Source organism: Botryllus schlosseri, chromosome 6, assembly GCF_051294905.1.
Source record: "Botryllus schlosseri isolate E-star chromosome 6, Bs_hap1, whole genome shotgun sequence".
Lineage (NCBI taxonomy): Eukaryota > Metazoa > Chordata > Ascidiacea > Stolidobranchia > Styelidae > Botryllus > Botryllus schlosseri.
The window spans coordinates 13,697,815-13,718,052 of NC_137241.1; the positions used below are offsets into that span (position 1 = coordinate 13,697,815).

Genomic DNA, 20,238 nt, shown 5'->3' on the forward strand with positions numbered 1-20,238 from the left:
TCGAAAATTGATACCTCCTCTCGTGGTATGCAATATGCATCAATGCGAATCACATTCCCGGCACCTTCCGCATAGCTAAATTTGCAGGTTTGACAGTCCATGCAAACGAATTGCGACCCTTTTCAAAACTACTCACTTACTTGAGTAGATTTAAAGTCAGTCAATTCTACTTCTTACTTGAAGTGGTTTGAAGCAGTGCTGGGATCAAGTCACTATACCTTCGAGTCACGAGTCATCTCGAGTCATTGCACATTTTGACTCCAGTCAAGTCAAGTCAATCGATTTTCGAAGGTGACTCGAGTCAAGTCAAGTCACGAGTCAAGTCACATTTCAAGTCAAATTGCCTTTTCGAAGTATGAGGCATGCCTACGCCATTGCATTTTGCTAGCTGTCTGAAATACAGATTGACTGGTCATTGATTTTGAACCGATGAACGAATATGAAGTTAAATATACACGTAAGACGGCGCTGTATCGCTTACATTTAAGTAGAAATGCTAAACTACGCAAGTATAATTGCATAGCCTCAGTTCATAGTTACCAGCCAAAATAGAGAAACGAATTGATAAGAGAGAGAGAGAGAGAGAGAGATGATATTCTTTTTCGCCTGCACCATCGAGATGCTTTTGACGACGGAGTGAGTGAGGTCATCTAGTCTGCGCCCCCGTTTTTTTCTCCTCCATGCTATCCGTGATTGCTGAGCGCCTAGCAGGATAGCTGCGGATACCAATTTTCGAGTCTTTGGTATGACCCGGCCGTGGATCGAACTCACGACCTTACCGCTCGAGAAGCCGGACGCTTAACCATTACACTATCTCGCTCGGCATTACCCATTTACAAATGGATGATACAATTCGAGCCTGCACCAATCGTCGAGGACTATATAAACTATCTTTGAATTTAATTTCAATAAAACAAACGGTTTGGTTCAGGTACAGAGAACAGTAATATACATTTTTTTTATTAAAATACTTTACTATACTAGTTTACGACAGAGTAAGCTGTAAGCTTCGATCACTTCGTAAGCGGTCAATATATTTGTGAGAGAGCAATGGGGAGGCTCAGTAAAACGCACGATCATTGAATGATTGGTCGCTCTCACGGGTTACACCAGCGTTTCGCGAACAATCCGATTGCAAGATACAGTGATTTTTATCGACATCGATTGTTTGATGACTTGAAATTGACTCGTGAATTTTCCTTCGAGTCACGATCCACATTTCTGATACGCCGAGTCAAGTCAAGTCAAGTCATTTTAACAAAGTGACTCGAGTCAAGTCAATGCAGACGAAAAAGGTGACTCGAGTCAAGTCATGACTCGAGTCATCCCAACACTGGTTTGAAGTTGCTTATGAAATAAGTACTTCTACTCGTACTTGAATAGATTTCTGCGTCGCTACTTCTACTTGAGTAGCTTTCTTGACTACTTTGACCACCTCTGCCCGTTGGCAGAAACGAAACAGCACCTCGTCAGGCCCCAAAAAACGTGGGTCTTTGGCTCCCATAGGGTGATAAAACGACCCCCCCATCAAGTTGTTCGCGTTTGTCACGAAATTATCTGTACTGTAGGCTATTGTGAGCCAGCGCGAAGCGCGAAAATCTTCGATAATTTATGATAATATCGGGCAATCAGATCGGCGATTGCATAAATATTATGCTCTCAATTTATTGTCCTCTCTACTCACGTAGGCTAATTAGATTTACCGGTAGAGCTGAGTGAAGTGTCTTGAAAACGGGAGGGCCTGTAAATAATGATTAAACATCTTCGGGCTGGCGGACCCGTTGATATGACTTCGTTACATGATGTTATTTCGTGACTTCCAGTCTGCTATATCAAAAAATATAGAATCGCCCAAACGTGGGCTTCTAAACTAAGAGACGCACACGATTTCAAATTGGTATTTCGTCACTGACATAAAAATTTTCCCAGCGGGATGGTAGGCCTATTTGTCTTGTGAGGTTCAGATTGCAAAGACAGGAATATTCGGCGCCGGTCATTTATATTTATATTTTTTTCTGCTCCAATATATTTGAAGATATTTGGTGGAAAGCAGAAAATGTATTTCATGACTTTAGTTCAGAAAGTTTCAAAGGTGGAATGTTAAAACAGCTGTTAAACTAAAAAAGTCAGAGTCCACTTTGTCAGAATAGGACACGCCATGGACTGCTAAATTACGATATGATAAGTAAATGGTAGTTTCAAACGTTCTGATGATCCGATACTGTGATGAAATATTTCACATGGGCGAAGGGCGACAATGCGGTGTGAACGGAACCACGCCAACCCGCTACCTAAAATATATTCACCGATACTTTCGTGAAATCATAATGGTTATTCTGTATCCAGTGAGCGCGAAGCGCCACGAAAATTCTGGGCTTAACTCAACTCTTCTGAAAATTAAACGTTGATAGTCCGTGAAAACAGCCCCAAAATTCTTCAGGTCATCTTCCTGATAGGAGGAATAAACTACTTCTACTTGACAAACTGAAAATAGCGAAAAGTAAGTAAGTAGATCACAAAATATTACGAAATAGAAGTAGCGAAAATCATATCTACTTGAGTAAGTACCCGAAGTAGAGAAAAACTACTGGAGTACTTCGAAAAAGTAGAAGTACTTCTTTACTTGCCACCTTTGCCCATCATTGGCGTGTGCATTTTGCATCATCAGGACCCGAGCTATCGAGTTTGTTTTCGAATATCTACTAGTCGCTTTTCGAATGCTTTTTAGGGTAGTCCAACCAGATAATAAAATTGATCAAATTGCCAGTGCACCGGATTTTTCGCGGACCAGAATATGAAATGCTCAGCTCACTTACTGATCGCGTTCCTTCGCGCAATGACATACATACAATATACATGTATATATACCATTGCCCCACTCACAGGAAGTTATATCAGTAAGTGTATAAAAGCATTATGGTTATATCATTGACGCAAACCAGTCAAAGTTGGAAATTAGAAACCAGCTTTCCACGCCGGATGTTCTAATCAAATCCTGCTTTTTTAAGCCCCTTGTCTTGTCTGTCTCCTTGTCACACTTGGCTTCATTCAGCGACCGCCGTCGTAGTGCGCTGGGCTTCGTTTCTGAAAGCGGAGTGCTATCAGTAAAGCGCACTGCGTAGGCTATATTAGTACAGACAGGCTCATATGTTTGGGCATGTCGAACCATTTGGTTGTTCTTTTTCTCATCACTAGGTTCTGGTCTTACATCAAATCGTGGAATCGTCGCAGCTTGACCTACCGCACTCAAATTGAATTCATTGTTATCTGTTAATTGTCACAGGTTGCGTCAGGTTAGGTTCTTATACTTAATAGACAACTGATTTAGGTTGGATCAGCGTACTTGTGAGTGTGACCGTTTATTGAAGAAAATTTTACTTATCTCAAATGGCGGGTGGCATACCAGGAATGATGGATGTAAATGCAATCAAGACAGAAGTCCAACCAGTGATGATGTCTCAAGGTCCATCAAGTAGCCATCAACAAAGTGTAGACGATGATAAAATACTGAGCAAACACAGACTTAACGAACTAGTAAAGGAGATTGATCCTAATGAACAGCTTGATGATGATGTGGAAGATATGTTGATGCAAATTGCCGATGATTTCATTGAAAACATAGTAAGTGCTGGTTGTGATTTAGCCAAACACAGAAACGGGACTGTATTGGAAGTTAAAGATTTAAAATTGCATTTGGAGAATCGATGGAACATCTCAGTACCAGGCTATTGCACTGATGAAATAAGGTCATTCAAGAAACCGTCCATCACGGAAGCTCATAAACAAAGACTAGCACTTATTCGGAAAGTATCCAAAAAATCATGAAATGATGAAAATAAAACCATAATACTCATACTACTTATTATTTAGCAATGTCAATTTCCTTTGAGACTGCTTAAGATGCTATCGAGGGACATTCATCTGGTTCTGCCCATGATGTAGGATACTTCTTGACTTGAATATGTCAGTTACTTAATAATATTCGCTTGTTGGACTGGACCTTCTTAGCTTAGCGTGTACATTATTTATTTCAGCGGCATCTAATGAAACGTTAAGTATAATTATTTCCACTTCTGTGTATCTAAAGTATTCTGAATGGAGTACCTTTGCCAGAGAGATATGATGTATCTTTGTTCTTGTTACCTTACCGACCAATTTCGTCATTTTTCGGCTGGTATTTCAACTATATACGGAAAATATTTTGGATGCAAGGACATTTCCAAAGAAGTTCTAGAAATGACTGTTTCAGCCTAAATTTTCAAGCATTCCCACTGTTCACCATAGCACGTCCGGTTAAGGCTTTTTGGTGTATTTTTCTTGTCCAATGTCCGCTTACAATATGTGTATTTACAGTGTGCACTTTGTGCTGGCACTGCATAGTGCATACAACCTACATATTTCAAGAATTTTGAAAATATTTTGCAGCATAGATTGTGCATTGAAAAAAGATTGTCTTGTAATTAGCCTTTTGTGGATGTGCTATATAATTAATTTTATGATATAACTACTCAGCCCAAAATACTCATGTTGATGTAACTGCTATCACAATTTTTGTATCTTGCAGATAAATTATTCACATACCTGTAGATGATGTCTCATCTTCCAATTCCTGGCAAAGGGAAATTTTATGATCTGCATATACCTTACGATGAAAATGAGAGACATATTGAATCGACGGTTGAGACTTTGAAAGATTTAGGATATTCCGTGTGCGCTTTCTCCAAGTACATTGAATCGAACTCGGGTAAAAAAGAAGGAAAAAAGAATAAACGACAGTTGCCAGAAGCTCCAACGAAAAGAGACTTTGACGGAATTGTGCAGCTGACCAGAGCTACTATTGAATTGAGTGAAATTGATGATCAGATCACAGTTCGAGACATTGCGACTGGTGGGAAATTTGACATCATTGCAGTCGAACCCAAGACCGAGAAACTATTTTTATCGGCTTGCACACAGCTCGCTGTAGACATAATCAGCATCGATTGTACTGAGAAACCATCTTTCTTTTTCCGTAAACATCAAGTGCACGCGGCAATAGCGAGAGGAATACACTTCGAATTCAATTATGCACCTATGATTCGCAATCCGATAATCAGAAGATATACAACCACAACTGCGATGCGTTTGCTGGAGTGCTGTCAATCGAAAAATATCATCTTATCCAGCAAGGCTTTGCAGCCGTTGGAGCTGCGTGGGCCTTTTGATGTTTCGAATTTGGGAATGTTGTTTTCGATGAGGGAGAGCTGCGTTCCGCATGTAGTGTCGCACAACTGTCGGTGCGTGGTAGTTCATAGTTTTGTAAGGAAAACCGCTAAGGGTGCTATATATGTTGAAAAACTAGAAAATACTGGGGAGGATGACGATTGTTTCGTTGAAAGTGCTGCAAAAAGACCGAAACTTGAAATAAGCACATAAATTTGCTATGCATTTTCAATGTGCCTAAGCAATCATACTATACACTTTGTGGCGTTGTTTTGTATGGCGCTAGCATGCCTGCTGTTTTCTCGTACTGCCTTTATGCTTATAGTCCTGCTCTTTCATTTTATTTTTCAAATTTCCAATGGTCCAATTGTGTGTCTTGACTTTCCAGATAGGCGTGGACCTCTTGTGAGCTAGACCTGCATTCCTTCTTTGAATAAATGGAATGTTTTACGTATTCATTGAATCAGGCAAAAATAACAGTGCAATTGAATTCGCAGAAAAGGTATCGAGAATCATCATGATATCAATTTCTTGTCTCATGATGTTTTCTGAATTGCGGTTCCATTATGAGTCAACCTTGTAACCTGTTATATCCTGTTTCTTAGAGGCATACTTTTATGACATTGTGTGTATGGTTCGCAGCATGCCTCTGTTTCTTTATCATCAGTGCCACTCCTAAGAGGCTTATTGTTCTCTGTTGCAGCGTGATCAAGTCTTCCAAATCTTTCTTTAGGTTGGCTTGCTCCTATCGGACTACTAAAAGATGGTCATTAACATTCAAGTGGCCTACGCAATGGTTCTGAAATGTCGTGTGGCCCTTTGGCCAAAAAGTTTGACGGCCCCTGACATAGGCCATGTGGTCTAACAGCCCACTAATCTATTTGCGCAAAGCTCTTGTTCTGTGGCATCATCGAAAACAGCTTAGTTCAGGATAACAGGGGACCACATGCTTCGTGCGGATGGGAATTGTCAAATGTAGAAATCCGTATATCCTATATCTGAGTACTGGTAGCCTACCATTTAGGTGTATGCAGGGTCAGCCCGTTCAAATTTTTGCTGGAATTGATAAAGTATGAACAAGAGCTTGGGGGAATTCCATATTTATCATCGGAAAGTACCTAATCATCTGAATGATATCCAAATTTCGATATTCCCCCACCTTTTTATATAAATAACGTTCGTCAACTGTTTAAACATTGGGAACCTTCTTTCCTTTAGAGGTCAGTAAAATTCACAACCTAGACCAATCCTTGCTCCTACCGATGATACGCAGCCACGTTCATCAGATGTCTTCCCGAGCTCATGGTAAGGTCACAAATATTCCGTGGTCAGTTAAATGCCACAACCATAGCTGCGTTTGCAATATTTGCAAATTTCCACAGCAATGTCCCTTCATCATCGCCAGTTGATAATAGCAACTCGCTGTGGTCCTACTACCCTAGACAATTGAACTCATCCATTACAGATTTCTGAGCATATACAGCAGTACACCAAAATATGCAGTATGCATTCCTTCTCTAGTTCCAGATGTGATATCAATGATGTCGTCTCCAAAATGCATGTACACCAAAACATATATAATCTCTCGCAACATCAGATACACTACACATCTCAAAATATGATATATGGCACCCGATCAATGTCAAGCTTTAAAATAGTCAAGATAAATCCTGATGGCCGGAATGAAAATGGTTTGCTGGGCCGGAATAACGTTAAAAATAGATAGCTCACGACAGTAACGATAGACGCGCTAAGACACATTTCAACATGAAATCGTGCACAGGTTACACAGTTCAAGACTATTTCGACGACGTCCTACACCCAGACATATTGAACATGTCAAGGTGTTGGGCTTCATTGAGTCAGCTGATTTGATAACCAGTCTAATCCTTCATATAGGCCAGTTCCTTCTGGTGCGCATGTTGCTTGTACATACCACTGTAATCAGAAATTCATCATGATTACAATGTCTGCAATCGACGAAATAAGGTATGGCAAGGCTTGAATGGTAGCACAAAAGCAGTTGGGTAACCGTTTTTGATATGTTGTGATGCTATTTGATAGAAATGATATCAATACCCATGTGTCAGCAGATTTAAATGTCTTGAAAAACTTTTCAACTTAACACATGCTTTTTATTCATAGGCTACTTAATAGTTACCACGACATCAATACACTATACCAGTGGTTCTCAACCTTTTTGGCTTCGCGGACCCCTTTTGACCGTCACGGACCCCTCAAGTTTTAGTTCAAGTTTAGGTCTATTGTGGTGCAACCTTCATCTGTCTTGTGCGAATATGAACTGTAGGCTTGTGAGTTTCTACCGTCAGAGTGAAATCCTAATCTAAAAGTGTAGACAATTTTTATGCTCTAAAGCAGTGGTTCCCAACCTTTTTCGGTGGCAGGGCCAAATTTAGAATTTCAGAGTACGGTCGGGGCCGCACAAATACCAGGGCAATGAAAGGAACCCAAAATAATCACCAAAATATGAAAATTCGCATTGTTCCGATCATTCGCTTGACTCCACTGGCCATTGTGTTGCCGTGCTCCCGTTGTTCAGAACAACCAACCTTTGCTGGCTATTTCGGAGTCGTTTTATTGCCCTGGCGAGATTTCAATTCGTATTTTTGGAATCAGTGCGACACCCCCTTTCGATAAACACCGTCATATCAAATTATTCGGACGCTTGGGTCGCGAGCTATAGGACTACCAATTATGCTGTTTTTTGCCGGCTAAGCAATACGCACCTCGGCGTATTTAATCGTGAGTCACTTGTTGCACATCTATCCGTAAATTAGTTATCAATAACCAGGGCCGTAACAGCACTTTGCGAAAAATTTCTATAATTCATGATTGAATCGGTCAATATAATCGGGAATTGAAAATATATTGGTATCAATTTTTATCCTCTCTCTCCTCACGTAATCAGATTGACCGGTTGAGCCGAGTGAGTTGTGTTTGAAAAGGTAGGACGACTCAATAATAATTAAACATCTTCGAGCGTATACCCGTTGGCTGGAACGAAACAGCACTTCGTTAGGCCCCTCAAAACACTTAGGTCTTGAGCTACCATAGTGTGATAAACCGACCCCCCTGTCCCGTTGTTCGCTTCTGCCACGAAATCAGGATCACCGTTTAGTGAGCCAGCGTGGAGCGCGAAAATTTTTGATAATTCAAAATAAAATAGGTCAATAAGATCGGGAATTGCATATATATTGCTATCAATTACTTGTCCTCTCTGCTCACGAAATTAGATTTACTGGTAGAGCTGAGTGAGGTGCCTTGAAACTGTAGGGCCCGTAAATTATAATTAAACATATTCGGACGGGCGGACCCGTTAGTACGACTTCATTACATGATGTTATTTCGTGACCTCCAGTCTGCTATATCAAAAAATATAGAATCGCCCAAACGTACTGAACTAAAAGATGCACACGATTTCAAATTGGTAGTTCTTCACTAGCATATAATTCTTCCCTGCGAGATGGTAGCCTATTTGTCTAATGAGGTTCAGATTGCCAAGACAGGAATATTCGGCGCCAGTCATTTAGGCGCCTATGGTCAATTATACCTATATGTATTTTGTACATACATAACGAAGTTTCCGGTCAGAGTAAGGGCAGTCCTTTTCGGCCAAGGTTTTCTCGCTGTCGATCGTTCCGGCACACTTCTTGGAGTCGCATGTTATATGGCCTAAAACTTTAAATGTTTTCGTGCGTCGTGACGCGGTATGAGTATCCAATAATGAAGGTACTTGGAAACTTGAAATCGCGCACAGCGCGAAAAAAATTTGAAAAAGTTGCATAAAATTTCATAAAATACTCTATAATTCATGCTAATTCACTAAATAATTTAGGGCCCCCTTCGAGCTCGTTCCCCCCAATTGGGGGACTTGGGATGCGGCAGTTACGGTCCTGTCAATACCTATACCTATATCGATAGGTACTGCTCGTTCAACTGGAAAGTTAGGGCACATTGCATTGAAACAGCAGTGACGTAATCTTAGCAGTCTACTCACAACTTTCCTGCAATCCTAATTGAAAACTCCAGACTCCAAGCCAAGTATGAGTATTTTATAAATATATTTTTTTTCATAAATCGATTTCTCAATATTTTTGTGGGGGCCGCAGAAAGGCTAGCTGGGGGCCGCATGCGGCCCTCGGGGCCGCGGTTGGGAATCACTGCTCTAAAGGATGCGATCCAAGTTTTCCAGCCAGAGAAAGACTGTCATGAAACGACTTGTTCTGTTCGGGTTTACATGTATATTTACGAGCTAACATTTTCGACCATGAACAATGGAACATTAACAAGACATGGCTACATACCAATATAACTGGTGATATGAATTTCAGGGTTGGAGCGTAATGCTTTGATAGAAACGAAACACTCCTTGTTCATCAAAAAATCAGCCTTGTCGATAGGGCATCCGCAATAAGAATGCGCAAAATCTGATAGCCGAGCTTTAAGAGCAAGTATATCATTGTCCGATTTATGACGAGTTTCAGCCGAAAACATTCGGGTTCATTTCAATATGAATATTCAATTGTATATTAAAGTTCTGTACCTCCAAGAAGCTGTTCTGTGTGTGCATTGGGACAAATTATTGAAATACTTCGGAAATTTTTATTTCAAACGACTGTTCATTAATTTGATGAGATTGACAACTTCAAATCGAGAAGGTTTCGCAGACATAACGAAGTCACCCTGATTGACGTTACTATCTCCATGTTTTTATTTTTTCCACAAACCCCAACAGAACGTCTCTAAACAGCAATATGTTTGTATCAGCAGGTTATTGGAAAATTGGCAATGAAAATGAGTTTCCACACCTGAGTCATGAGGTTTTAGCAGTTGTGGTGCGAAACTGCCTCATGCTTTCTCCAATTAAAAAATGAAATAAAAATTAGGTTATCAACCATTTAAAAAATTTAGAGGTCTCGCGGACCCCCTGAAATTGCTTCGCGGACCCCTAAGGGTCCGCGGACCTCCGGTTGAGAACCCCTGCACTATACAGTCCAAGTTCCATACTATATTATCAGTGTCTATAGAGGAACATTGAGGTCTTGGAACAATTTCCATCTAAGTTGATAAGTTGGTCAAAAATTCTCATTTACCGTGGGTGCATCCCTTGGAATGGGCTGGTACCTAATACGATACATATTTCAAAATTAGTAAAACTTACTTTTCTTCCCTTTTTACTAAGTTCGAGTTTCTCAGTTATTTCTTGACAGCTCATTGCATTTGGAAGATCTTGCTTGTTTGCGAACACCAAGATGATTGAATCCCGCAGTTCATCCTCACTCAACTGTAAGAAATAATTGAACCAACCATTGACATAGGCACTTTCATGATGTAGTGTCAGCTCCAACAGAAAAAAAATTGATACTTGTGTGTAACTTTAGGGGAATCACAACTGACTTCTGACGCAAATGGCTAAATTGGGCAACATGTGAGATATACCAAACAATCCCTGGGACATTCTCTTGATAACCACCACATGGGAATGTTAAAGTCAAATATCTAGATGATTTCATCTTTTAAATGTTCAACTAAAATGCTATCCAACCAGAGTTATCTATTACTGTAAATTAATACTGGGACAACCAAGGAAATTTACACAATTCGAATTTTCACCATTTTATCCAATTCATCTTTGGCTTCCATCATTCTTTCGCTATCATTGCTGTCGACAACAAAAATAATTCCTTGTGTATTCTGGTAATAGTGTCTCCAGAGTGGTCGAATTTTGTCTTGACCGCCGACATCCCACACCGTAAATGTGATGTTCTTATATTCAACAGATTCGACGTTGAAACCTACAATGATGAACTCTTGTTAGCTATCAGAAATCGAGCACAATGGCATGTGCCAAGGTCATTAAAAAGGAAACGTGAATGTGCAATTGTGTATCGTATAGGCGCAAAAATGTAAAGGCTTTGACATTATAAAATTGCAGCATTTATCATAATTGTTGAATGTATGTGAATTTTATGGAGCATAGAACTGGGTCTGATAACACTACAAGTTAACGCTAGTGTATTCACATATCTGGGCTCTTGTCTAGTGCGGCAATGAAATTGGATGAGAGGCTTTTGCAACATTCGGTTGCTGTTGCAGTGTTCCTGTATTCACGGGGATGTGTTGAAATGGAAGAAAATGATGCGTCATTGTGATATTATATCTCAGATAGTGTCTAATCATTTTATTCTTATGTATTATGCCTAGATTCGATTCAGACACTTTCCTACTCCTACTGCATATGGTTGAAACTCTAGCATGTTCAAGCATATATTCACAAGGCATTTATGAATAATGATAGCTGCCAATATGGAATCGGTGTCTCGTGCACACCAAAGATTCTACTGAATGCACACAGGTGTGACGCCGAGAACCGCCTTGGCACACCAAAGATATTGCGCTAAGCGTACCGGAATTCCAACCTGGGATAGCTGGGCGTATAACGAAGAAGCGCCGATAGCTGTCCCTATACGAAGAAAGCTCATATCTTGACAACTATTAAAACATGAATTCTTACCTATAGTGGGAATGGTAGTCACAATTTCTCCAAGTTTCAACTTGTACAAGATGGTAGTTTTGCCGGCAGCATCAAGACCAACTAAATAAAATGTATACAGTTCATGATTCAAACGTAAAAATTCAGCAACCAAGCTAAGTCACCTAAGTGAAGCCAGGCCCAATGATACAAAAATTGAAATTCAGATACCATTATTTTTAAAATACCTAATTTCTCACACAGGGTAATCATCAACACTTATACAATGTGTTTTCAGAACACTAATCTACCAATTAGATTAGTTGTAATTGTAAACTTTAAGTGGACTATTGAATATTTATAAACGATATTCCCCATAACGAACATTCAGCTAAATGAAATCACAATAGCTTACCGTACCCATTAAAATCCGCATCGCTTTTTTACCGAAAAACCGATTAAATAAATCTGAGAAAGTCAACCCCATTGTCGGAAAAATCAGGGGGACAAAGTCAGCAGAAATCTTTTAGGATATGGTATCTGTGAATTTGAGGAAACAATGAATAATTTTGACTGATCCACATTGAGCTACAAATACTCGGCTTGACCAATTGACATTCTAGCAACACGGACCATCTTGGACCAGTACAGTGGAGTACAACCAATGCCGCTGCTGGACCGCCTCTGTGCAATTGATTATGCAATAGGCAATGGAGCGAGCCATTCGCTGACGCGGAATATATGACGTCACATGTACCGGGAATAGCTAATTTGCGGTGACGGATTTAATATGAGCAAGTTAGCTAAGAGGTGTTTACTGGTCAGTGTTGGGATCAAGTCACTACCTTCGAGTCACTGCACATTTTGACTCTAGTCAAGTCAAGTCCCTCGATTTTTGGAGGTGACTCGAGTCAAGTCGAGTCAAGTCACGAGTCAAGTTCAATCAATCAGGTTTAATAATATTTTCATCGTTTCAAAAACATCACAAGACTGCGATACAATGAAGAGATAGGAAGGTGTCGAAACAACTTGGAGTAGCCATTAAGATCAGACACCCACCTTATGACGCATGAGGCATTATTACGCCATTGAATTTTGCTAGCTGTCTGAAATACAGATTGAGTGGTCATTGATTCTGAACCAAAATGAACCAGAGAAAATTATTCGTCCGGTACCGGACGAGTAGCCATCATCATCATCATCATTGGTTTATTAGCAATTTTATCAGTTCAATACACCACAAAAAATGCGATACAATGAAAAGACAGGAAGATGTCGAAGCGACAAGGAGCAGTCTATGGAATCTCCCAGCAAACACAAAACCGTAAAAGGATCATCCGGGATCATCTCGATTAGGTTCTGATTTTCCAAGTGTCGAGGGAATGTCTAAAATACGTAGTAGGATGGTCTTGTGGTTATATTCAATCAGAATAAATTCATACTCGGTGTTGTTCCATCTCATGCATTAGGCTTCGTTATATCCGGTAGTCAACCTAATAATGCAAATTTTCTATCTCTCGCGGGTACGACTAAAATACGTAGAAAGGATGACTTTGTCGGTACATTCAATCACGATGAATTCTATCCGGTTTTGTTCGATCTCATGCGGTAGCTTCGTTCTATCCATTAGAAAACAATGTTCTCCCTTCGTTTTATTGCGTGAGGATGTCACCGGTGTTGTATATTCGTGTTGTTGCTCTAAGGTCGAATAGTTTTGTTTTCCTCTGATATATATGATCTTCATTATATATATATTCGCTCTTTCGGTAATCTCGCATGTTCAACGAGTATGGTTAATAGTTTTATTCAGAGAATAACTAAATAAGTGATATGTTGTACGTTTAGGAATATGATTATCGATGCGTGACTTCTAGAATATTTCGGCGATTCAAATTTTACGTCATCGCGCCATACAAAGATTTGAAGCGCAACAGGTCGCAGCCAGGCATAGTTCGCTCTTTCTGTATGGTAAATGCCGTAAATATATAGGAATTGTGACTGACTGAGGTAGCGGGTTAAAGGTATATATGCAGTAGCATATAGCTTATGGGGTATTTCGAATTGCCTGTAGTATATGACGCCTAGAGCTGTTTGACTTTCTGCAAAACAGGTGTAGACAACTATAGAAAAGTTTCAGCTTTTCCAGGTTAGAATTAGAGCTAAACCGTTTTTCCGAATTAGATTACAATTATATTGCTGGCATTTCGCTCTAATTTAGTGAAATTAGACCACTATAATTCGCTTCAAACATCTGAATTACCGGTACCTATACCTACGGTATATCATAATATTTATGCTTGAATTTTCTAGGTATATAAGTCATATAGATACATTCCTGTAGAACACTGATTCATGATTTTATAAAAGTTGGTGCAAGAATGGACATTTTCAACTTGATGTTGATTAATGGAGCAAAATTTGATATTTGAGTGCAATTATACCTCGAATCCAGTGACAAGATTATTAATCGTTGAAACCAAACGCAGCTTGATTATGTTGGCCCAGAGAATTTGGCTAGCCAGACCATATTGATGGAATATGGTCACAGTAAGATAATATTTTGGGATATTTTACATGAACTTTCCAACATTTGATTTGATATGTCCACTAAAACAGTTGTTATTCTGCTTTCGAATAAGACCTTAATTGCTGGTTTCAATGGTAACTGTGTTTGTCAAAGGCTGCAAAGGTAATTTCTTTTCCTTGTTAGATGTTTATTTGTTTGTTTGTGGTGTTCATGGTGGTGGTTCGACTACACTGGTCATTTTACACCAGGCCGGTTCTTATTATTATTATTCCGTATCTGCCCGATTACCAGTGAACTCGGCACTTAGTGAATTCGGCCGCACAAACTCGGCACTTGGTGAATTCGGCCGTGGTAGATCTCGTAGCGGTACCGGTCACCATGATTGGTTACTGGAATGTTTGCCGGTGAACTTGGCACTTTGAGTGGTTGTCAATGTTGTACGGCGGTCAGGGCATGCGTAGATCACACAGTCACGGCGTGATTAGATCACAGATTGCGTAATTGCGGGAAATAACGCGACGCTCTTCACTTGGTGAACTCGGCCCTTGGAGGAATTGGCACTAGAACACCTTCGCATTAGAAATGCATTTAGTATGAATGAACAGTATCAAAAAGGAAATTTAAACGTGTCGTGGCTCGTGGTAGATCTCGTAATCTTGGGATCCTTCAACCGTGTTATCGAGACACCCTAATCCCAGAGTGGAATCGTCTCTCCAAAGGCAAAAAATAATTTATTTTGACGTGATCATGCGAAACATTTGTTGATGAGGAACACTGGCTTGTCGTGATCGATAAACGAAGAAGCGCCGCTTGATGTTCCACAGTTTTGATCTCACATACAACGCCAAGATCCATCTTCTCAAAACTTACACGACACAGGCCCGTGACTCACGCCATCGATTCCAAGCAGACCGCGCGTGGTCGGTATATGAGCGCTGTGTTATTTCCCGTGGCTACGCAATCCGTGATCTAATCACGCCGTGACTGCGCGATCTACGGATGCCCTGACCTCCTTACAAGATTGACGAATCACTTGATAATACTATTATTAGTTTGATAATTCATATTAAAGGGGCACTGCGCTCTAAAAATGATGTGGTCTCAAATTGAAGATAAAAACGAACAAAATTTTTTGGCCGCAGCCATTTCCTTCAGAACGCCACCGTAATGGAGCTGCAATTTATTGAAATTTCTACAAGACCAGCTGCCGCGGCTGCTTAACCCGTTACATGGCACGATATCTTCACCGTCGCACTTACTCGACGCGATTAGGCAGTCACGCAGAGAACGAATTTTAGATAGTTGTCAGCCGATGTTATGAAGGAAATGTGTCTAACTTTCGTTCTCTGCGTGACTGCCTTATCACGTCGAGCAAGTGCGACCATGAAGACATCGTGCCATGTAACGGGTTAAGCAGCCGCGGCAGCTGGTCTTGTAGAAATTTTAATAAATTGCAGCTCCATTACGGTGGCGTTCTGAAGGAAATGGCTGCGGCCAAAAATTTTTGTTCGTTTTTACCTTCAATTTGAGACCACATCATTTTTAGAGCGCAGTGCCCCTTTAATAGCTGTAAATACACTTCATTTCAAAATTTCCCGAGGGCCGAATTCACCAAGTGCCGAGTTTGTGCGGCCGAATTCACCAAGTGCATCGGCAACCATCTGCCCACTTACAGCACGGCCCACTCCTAGGCTTTTTAAGACATGGCTATGCGAATCAGATGGCGAGGAGAAGCCTAGATAAACGGCCAACACTTCGGTAGGAATTATGGAGTCGACGTGTCACGCTCGAACCCGCAATTCATTGGTGTTTAGCTATAATGGTACGTACCACTACGTTTCCTCGCCATACCTTGTAAAATGAGACCGTAGCATTTGGCATTTCGTGTGGCAATTGACTTTTGTGTGGGAAATTGTGTTCATTTTAGAACTTATCCTAAACTTTTATTCCGCCATAGATTGTATATGATAAAACAATATCGGAATTGATCCTAGAAGAATTCCAAAGCAACTCACCACAAAGGAGGATTTAAAGAAGTTTGATGGAAAATTGAATGAAAGCAAAAGCCTTTGCAAGAGATGTGGTATGTTGAATCTGTTTTGGTATTTTTAAATAGGCCTACTTTGTTGTGCCGATAGCAGACAGTATATATAAACGTAAGATGTGGAAGCTATCAAGGTGTTTTTAGAAATTCAGTCAGTCAAAGTGGACGATCGTATTGCTTGGATTATATTTAGGCTTATTTTAGCATCTTTGAGATGCAACTCTAAACGTGGACGGTCATGAACAGTAGGGCTCTTCAAAAATGACTTTTTTTCTCAAATCGTACTGGCTACTTGATAAAATTGTTAGGTTACCTAATTTAAGCCTACAAACAAAATATGGTTCAAATCCAGCCAGTATCCGCTTTGCTACAAGAGAAGAAAGTTCCTATTTATTATATAAAAATGAATAATAAAAAATTTGAAGATTTTCTGTTAACCCCATGAAAGTGTTAGGCTGTCTATAGAAACGATGCTCACCAAATTTGGTTCAATTCCAACCAGTGGAAGCGGAGTTATTGCTGTCGAAAAATTTGGATTTTAATAAAATAGTACTTACGGTGAGCACAACTTTAATAAGTAAACAAAGAATCGGTCACCGTAAATACTATTTTATTCAAATCCAAATTTTTCGACGGCAATATCTCCGCTTCCACTGGTTGGAATTGAACCAAATTTGGTGAGCATCGTTTCTATAGACAGCCTAACACTTTCATGGCATGAACAGAAAATTTTCAAATTTTTATTACCTATTTATTTTTATATAATAAATAGAAACTTTCTTCTCCTGTAGCAAAGCGGTTACTGGCTGGAATTGAACCAAATTTTGTGTTTAGGCTTAAATTAGGTAACCTAACAATATTATCAAGTAGCCAGAACGATTTGAGAAAAAAAGTCATATTTTAAGAGCCCTAATGTCCATGTGAGAGAAACGTTTTAGGGTAGGCCTACTCATATGTCTCGCAGCGTTCTCTACATAATTGTCAATTGCGATACAAACTGTTTGCTTGTATTGGTAAAGCCATCCAACTTCGAATTGTAAAATGTTGGGAGTCTTGATATCAAATTTTTGAAAGGTGCACTTTGAGAAGATTTCGGAATCTGTCAAATTATACAAAAATTTAGCAAATTCTTTGACATATTTCATCTATTTGGGACTCGATCAACGTAAAAGAATTGGTAATCATTTTATACAATGTATTGTATTTGTAGTTGAAGTATAGTAATAATTCTTATGGTTACCGCACTTGTAACGATTCACGGCCATAACTGGAATAATTAGAATGATGTAACTTTCAAATTGTCATGCATTTTGCAACAACATTGTTCTCAATTTTCAAGGTGCTGACCATTCGAGGAAGAATCACCCACCAGGAATTCACGATCCGTAAACGCGGCCGACTGTTTCTCTCCTCAAGCGGAAGCGACAGAGAAGAGGAACGAAGAGAAAAAGGGAGCAGAAATAGCAAGAGTGTGACAAGTCGCGTCCGTTCGCTTTAATGCGTATTTCCATCCGCGAAGTAGTAGGTGGGAAAACTAATGAGCGTTTGGTGAGGGCTTATATAAGGTTGACTCCAGCGCTGTATTTGCTAAATGTTGCTATGAAATAGGGGTGGTGTCATTTGGTATCAATATTGACTATTGAAAGACCATTTGTTAGTGGTCATGGATTTGTTCGGCCAGTATGCAGTAATTTCTGATGGTCACTTCCCGGGCTTCTGTTCTCTAACCCCTCATGATTGTTATTCTGCTTCTAGTAAGACTGTCGATTCTAATGTTTTATCGTATCATTTGTCGGAGGTTTCGCTCGCTTTATTTACAACGTTTTGCTCTCTGCTAGGTCAATTACTGGCTGAGTATCACTACAGCCTAAGAAACTGCACTAATTCTCATTTTAATGTCTTGCTGGTTATCTTGCTGTCAATTCTAATAATTTATTAATGTCTATACCAGTGCCGCCACTCAAATGTTTTGTTCTCTGTACACAATATTGTTAGGTCTTCAGCTTTCCAGGCAGAGTATCATTCCACTTTCTAGACTTGAGTATATATCTCTCCAACTAGCTGCCAAATAACTGATTCATTTGGATTGTTGAATTGATCATTTTGGACAGAATGTGAAGAAATTTTAGTCAAGAATTCTTTTTATGTTAGTGGCTGTTTTCAAAGAGTGCTGAAGTAGTCATCGTTGATCTTGATAATCAAGTAGAAGTGACGATAAAACTTGAAAACTTGAGTGGAAATAGTTCAGAATCGAATCCATTTTAGTAAGTATGGGCGAAAAAAATGTAGGAGTCATTCGTTAGTCGCTACCTCTGCCATTTTCGCAGTACGAATGTCTTAGCTATTAATCATCATTTTCATTTTATTTCTGCAGGGTGTTGAAAAAAAAAGGCCGCATGCTGGTTATTTAACTGGCTCATCAGAAGATGAAACCTGATGATAAGGACTGTTTTCACTTTCTTTCTAAAGACATTCGTTTGAAATTAAATTATCACAAATGTGATTAATATGTAGTAAATAATGTGGTGTGTGTACGCAGCCGTGATCAGGTTAAGCCCATAGTGGTAGAAAACAGGTTATTATATCAGGATCTTCTTCTTCTAACGTAGGATCTACATTCTACTCACCATGTTTAAAGGCTGTAGCATCTGCATAATATTTACATTATTGAAGGACATGGAAAAGACGTTGAATTGAGTCGACACAAAATCCCCCTTTCTACGACCTGCCGAGATCTAATATCTACTATATCGGCTCGGCTTTTCTACATCTTTGGTCTGTACTGTGTTTGCTGGGCTGACACCCACCTTGGCCTAGGCGATGTAAAGAGGAGGCATGCACACTGAATGAAAGTAAAGAAGATAGTATAGAAAAAAGAAAGCGACAATAATTAGGGCGGCATGTCATGGGAAGCGAGATCGATAGGTCAGTCGTGGTCCGGTAATCTTGAGGATGGACTGTATTTATTTAGTAGTAATTGCTTATATTTCGACTTGAATGTGGACATGCTCGTCGACTGTCGGATGGCCGGCGGGATACTGTTCCACACATCAGGTCCGGCATATTTGATAGAGCGATGATCTTTTCGGTCGATCATATGATATTTGGACGACGTGGACGCGCGTGTGTTGTACTTGTGCGCTTTTGATTCCGAGGTAAAGAAGTCATTGAAATATTCGGGGCAACGACCGCAGTGGAACTGATACATAAACTTGGCGATTTCTAGTTTCCGCATATCTTCTATGTTTAGGACGCCGAATCTCTTCAGCAGCGACTTGTTGGATGGGCAGCCAGGCCCCTTTGGGGCCCTAGCTATGATTCGGAGTACTTTATGTTGTAGTTTTTGCAGTGGCTTGAGTGCAGTTTTTCTGGCAGCCCCCCAACAGAGGATGCCATAGTGTAACTTCGATTGGATTAAGGATTTAAAGAGTATCAGAAGAACCCATGCTGGCATGAAGCGCCTAAGGCTGTAGAACAGGCCGCACTTCGGTGATAATTTAGTTTCTAGGGACTGAATATGACTCTTCCAGGACATGTTCGAGTCCAGTAAAACTCCGAGATATTTGGCATTATCTGTGTTGGAAACGGGCTGACCAGCGATATTAACGGTTAGGTTATTTTTTGAATTCACTGTCAGCAATTGCGATTTCGAGGCGTTTATGCAGAGATTGTTCTGGGCCGTCCATTCATGGACTTTGGGCATTTGGTCACCAGTCAGGGCATCCAGCTCTGCCGTCGAAGATGCTGAAGAGAGGAGGTGAGCCACTGCAAGAAGACGCTGTATCACTCACATATACGTAGAACTGCTAAACGATAGGTAAGTAGGCCTAATTGCATGACCTAAAACAGCGCCTAGCTCAAACATTGACGTGGTGTGCTGACTCATTACTAAATGTGATCCGATAGCTCTTCAGATTAGTGTCATATATACAAACGGTCCGTGGTCGTATGAGCATGTCAGCATGCGGCACT

At 40.1% G+C, this 20,238-nt stretch overlaps 3 protein-coding genes and 1 long non-coding RNA gene across 4 annotated transcripts; 3 read left to right on the forward strand and 1 right to left on the reverse strand.

Annotated features, from left to right (window-relative positions):
• Nucleotides 1–3,387: 3,387 nt before the first annotated feature.
• On the forward strand, nucleotides 3,388–3,825 carry LOC145440131 (transcription initiation factor TFIID subunit 12-like). The gene has a single exon (XM_080317720.1). The coding sequence runs from the start codon at nucleotides 3,388–3,390 to the stop codon at nucleotides 3,823–3,825; it is 438 nt and encodes a 145-aa protein (XP_080173846.1).
• Nucleotides 3,823–5,656, forward strand: LOC145441060 (ribonuclease P protein subunit p30-like). Its single transcript, XM_080318839.1, has one exon. It carries the CDS (start codon nucleotides 4,588–4,590, stop codon nucleotides 5,413–5,415), a length of 828 nt encoding a protein of 275 aa, XP_080174965.1. The 5' UTR covers nucleotides 3,823–4,587; the 3' UTR covers nucleotides 5,416–5,656.
• A 1,044-nt stretch (nucleotides 5,657–6,700) lies between these two features.
• LOC145441062 (ADP-ribosylation factor 4-like) lies at nucleotides 6,701–12,268 on the reverse strand. The gene is made up of 5 exons (XM_080318840.1): nucleotides 12,116–12,268; nucleotides 11,738–11,818; nucleotides 10,837–11,018; nucleotides 10,385–10,507; nucleotides 6,701–7,140 (listed from the first exon to the last, which is right to left on the reverse strand). Exons 1-5 carry the CDS (start codon nucleotides 12,180–12,182, stop codon nucleotides 7,057–7,059), a joined length of 537 nt encoding a protein of 178 aa, XP_080174966.1. The 5' UTR covers nucleotides 12,183–12,268; the 3' UTR covers nucleotides 6,701–7,056.
• A 758-nt stretch (nucleotides 12,269–13,026) lies between these two features.
• LOC145441063 (uncharacterized) lies at nucleotides 13,027–19,070 on the forward strand. The gene is made up of 4 exons (XR_013915718.1): nucleotides 13,027–14,384; nucleotides 16,180–16,305; nucleotides 17,606–17,791; nucleotides 18,641–19,070. It is a non-coding gene; the product is annotated as an uncharacterized LOC145441063 (long non-coding RNA).
• The last annotated feature ends 1,168 nt before the right edge of the window (nucleotides 19,071–20,238 follow it).

Bases quoted from the DNA above. Each gene is read 5' to 3' on its own strand.
- LOC145441062 (XM_080318840.1), bottom strand. From the start codon at position 12,182: ATGGGGTTGACTTTCTCAGATTTATTTAATCGGTTTTTCGGTAAAAAA. The intron at 10,508-10,836 runs GTGAAAATTCGA...TATTTCTTACAG, and splicing joins AAGATGAATTGGATAAAATG to TTGAGTGAGGATGAACTGCG. The intron at 7,141-10,384 runs GTAAGTTTTACT...TTCTGATTACAG, and splicing joins TTAGTAAAAAGGGAAGAAAA to TGGTATGTACAAGCAACATG.
- LOC145441060 (XM_080318839.1), top strand. From the start codon at position 4,588: ATGATGTCTCATCTTCCAATTCCTGGCAAAGGGAAATTTTATGATCTG.
- LOC145440131 (XM_080317720.1), top strand. From the start codon at position 3,388: ATGGCGGGTGGCATACCAGGAATGATGGATGTAAATGCAATCAAGACA.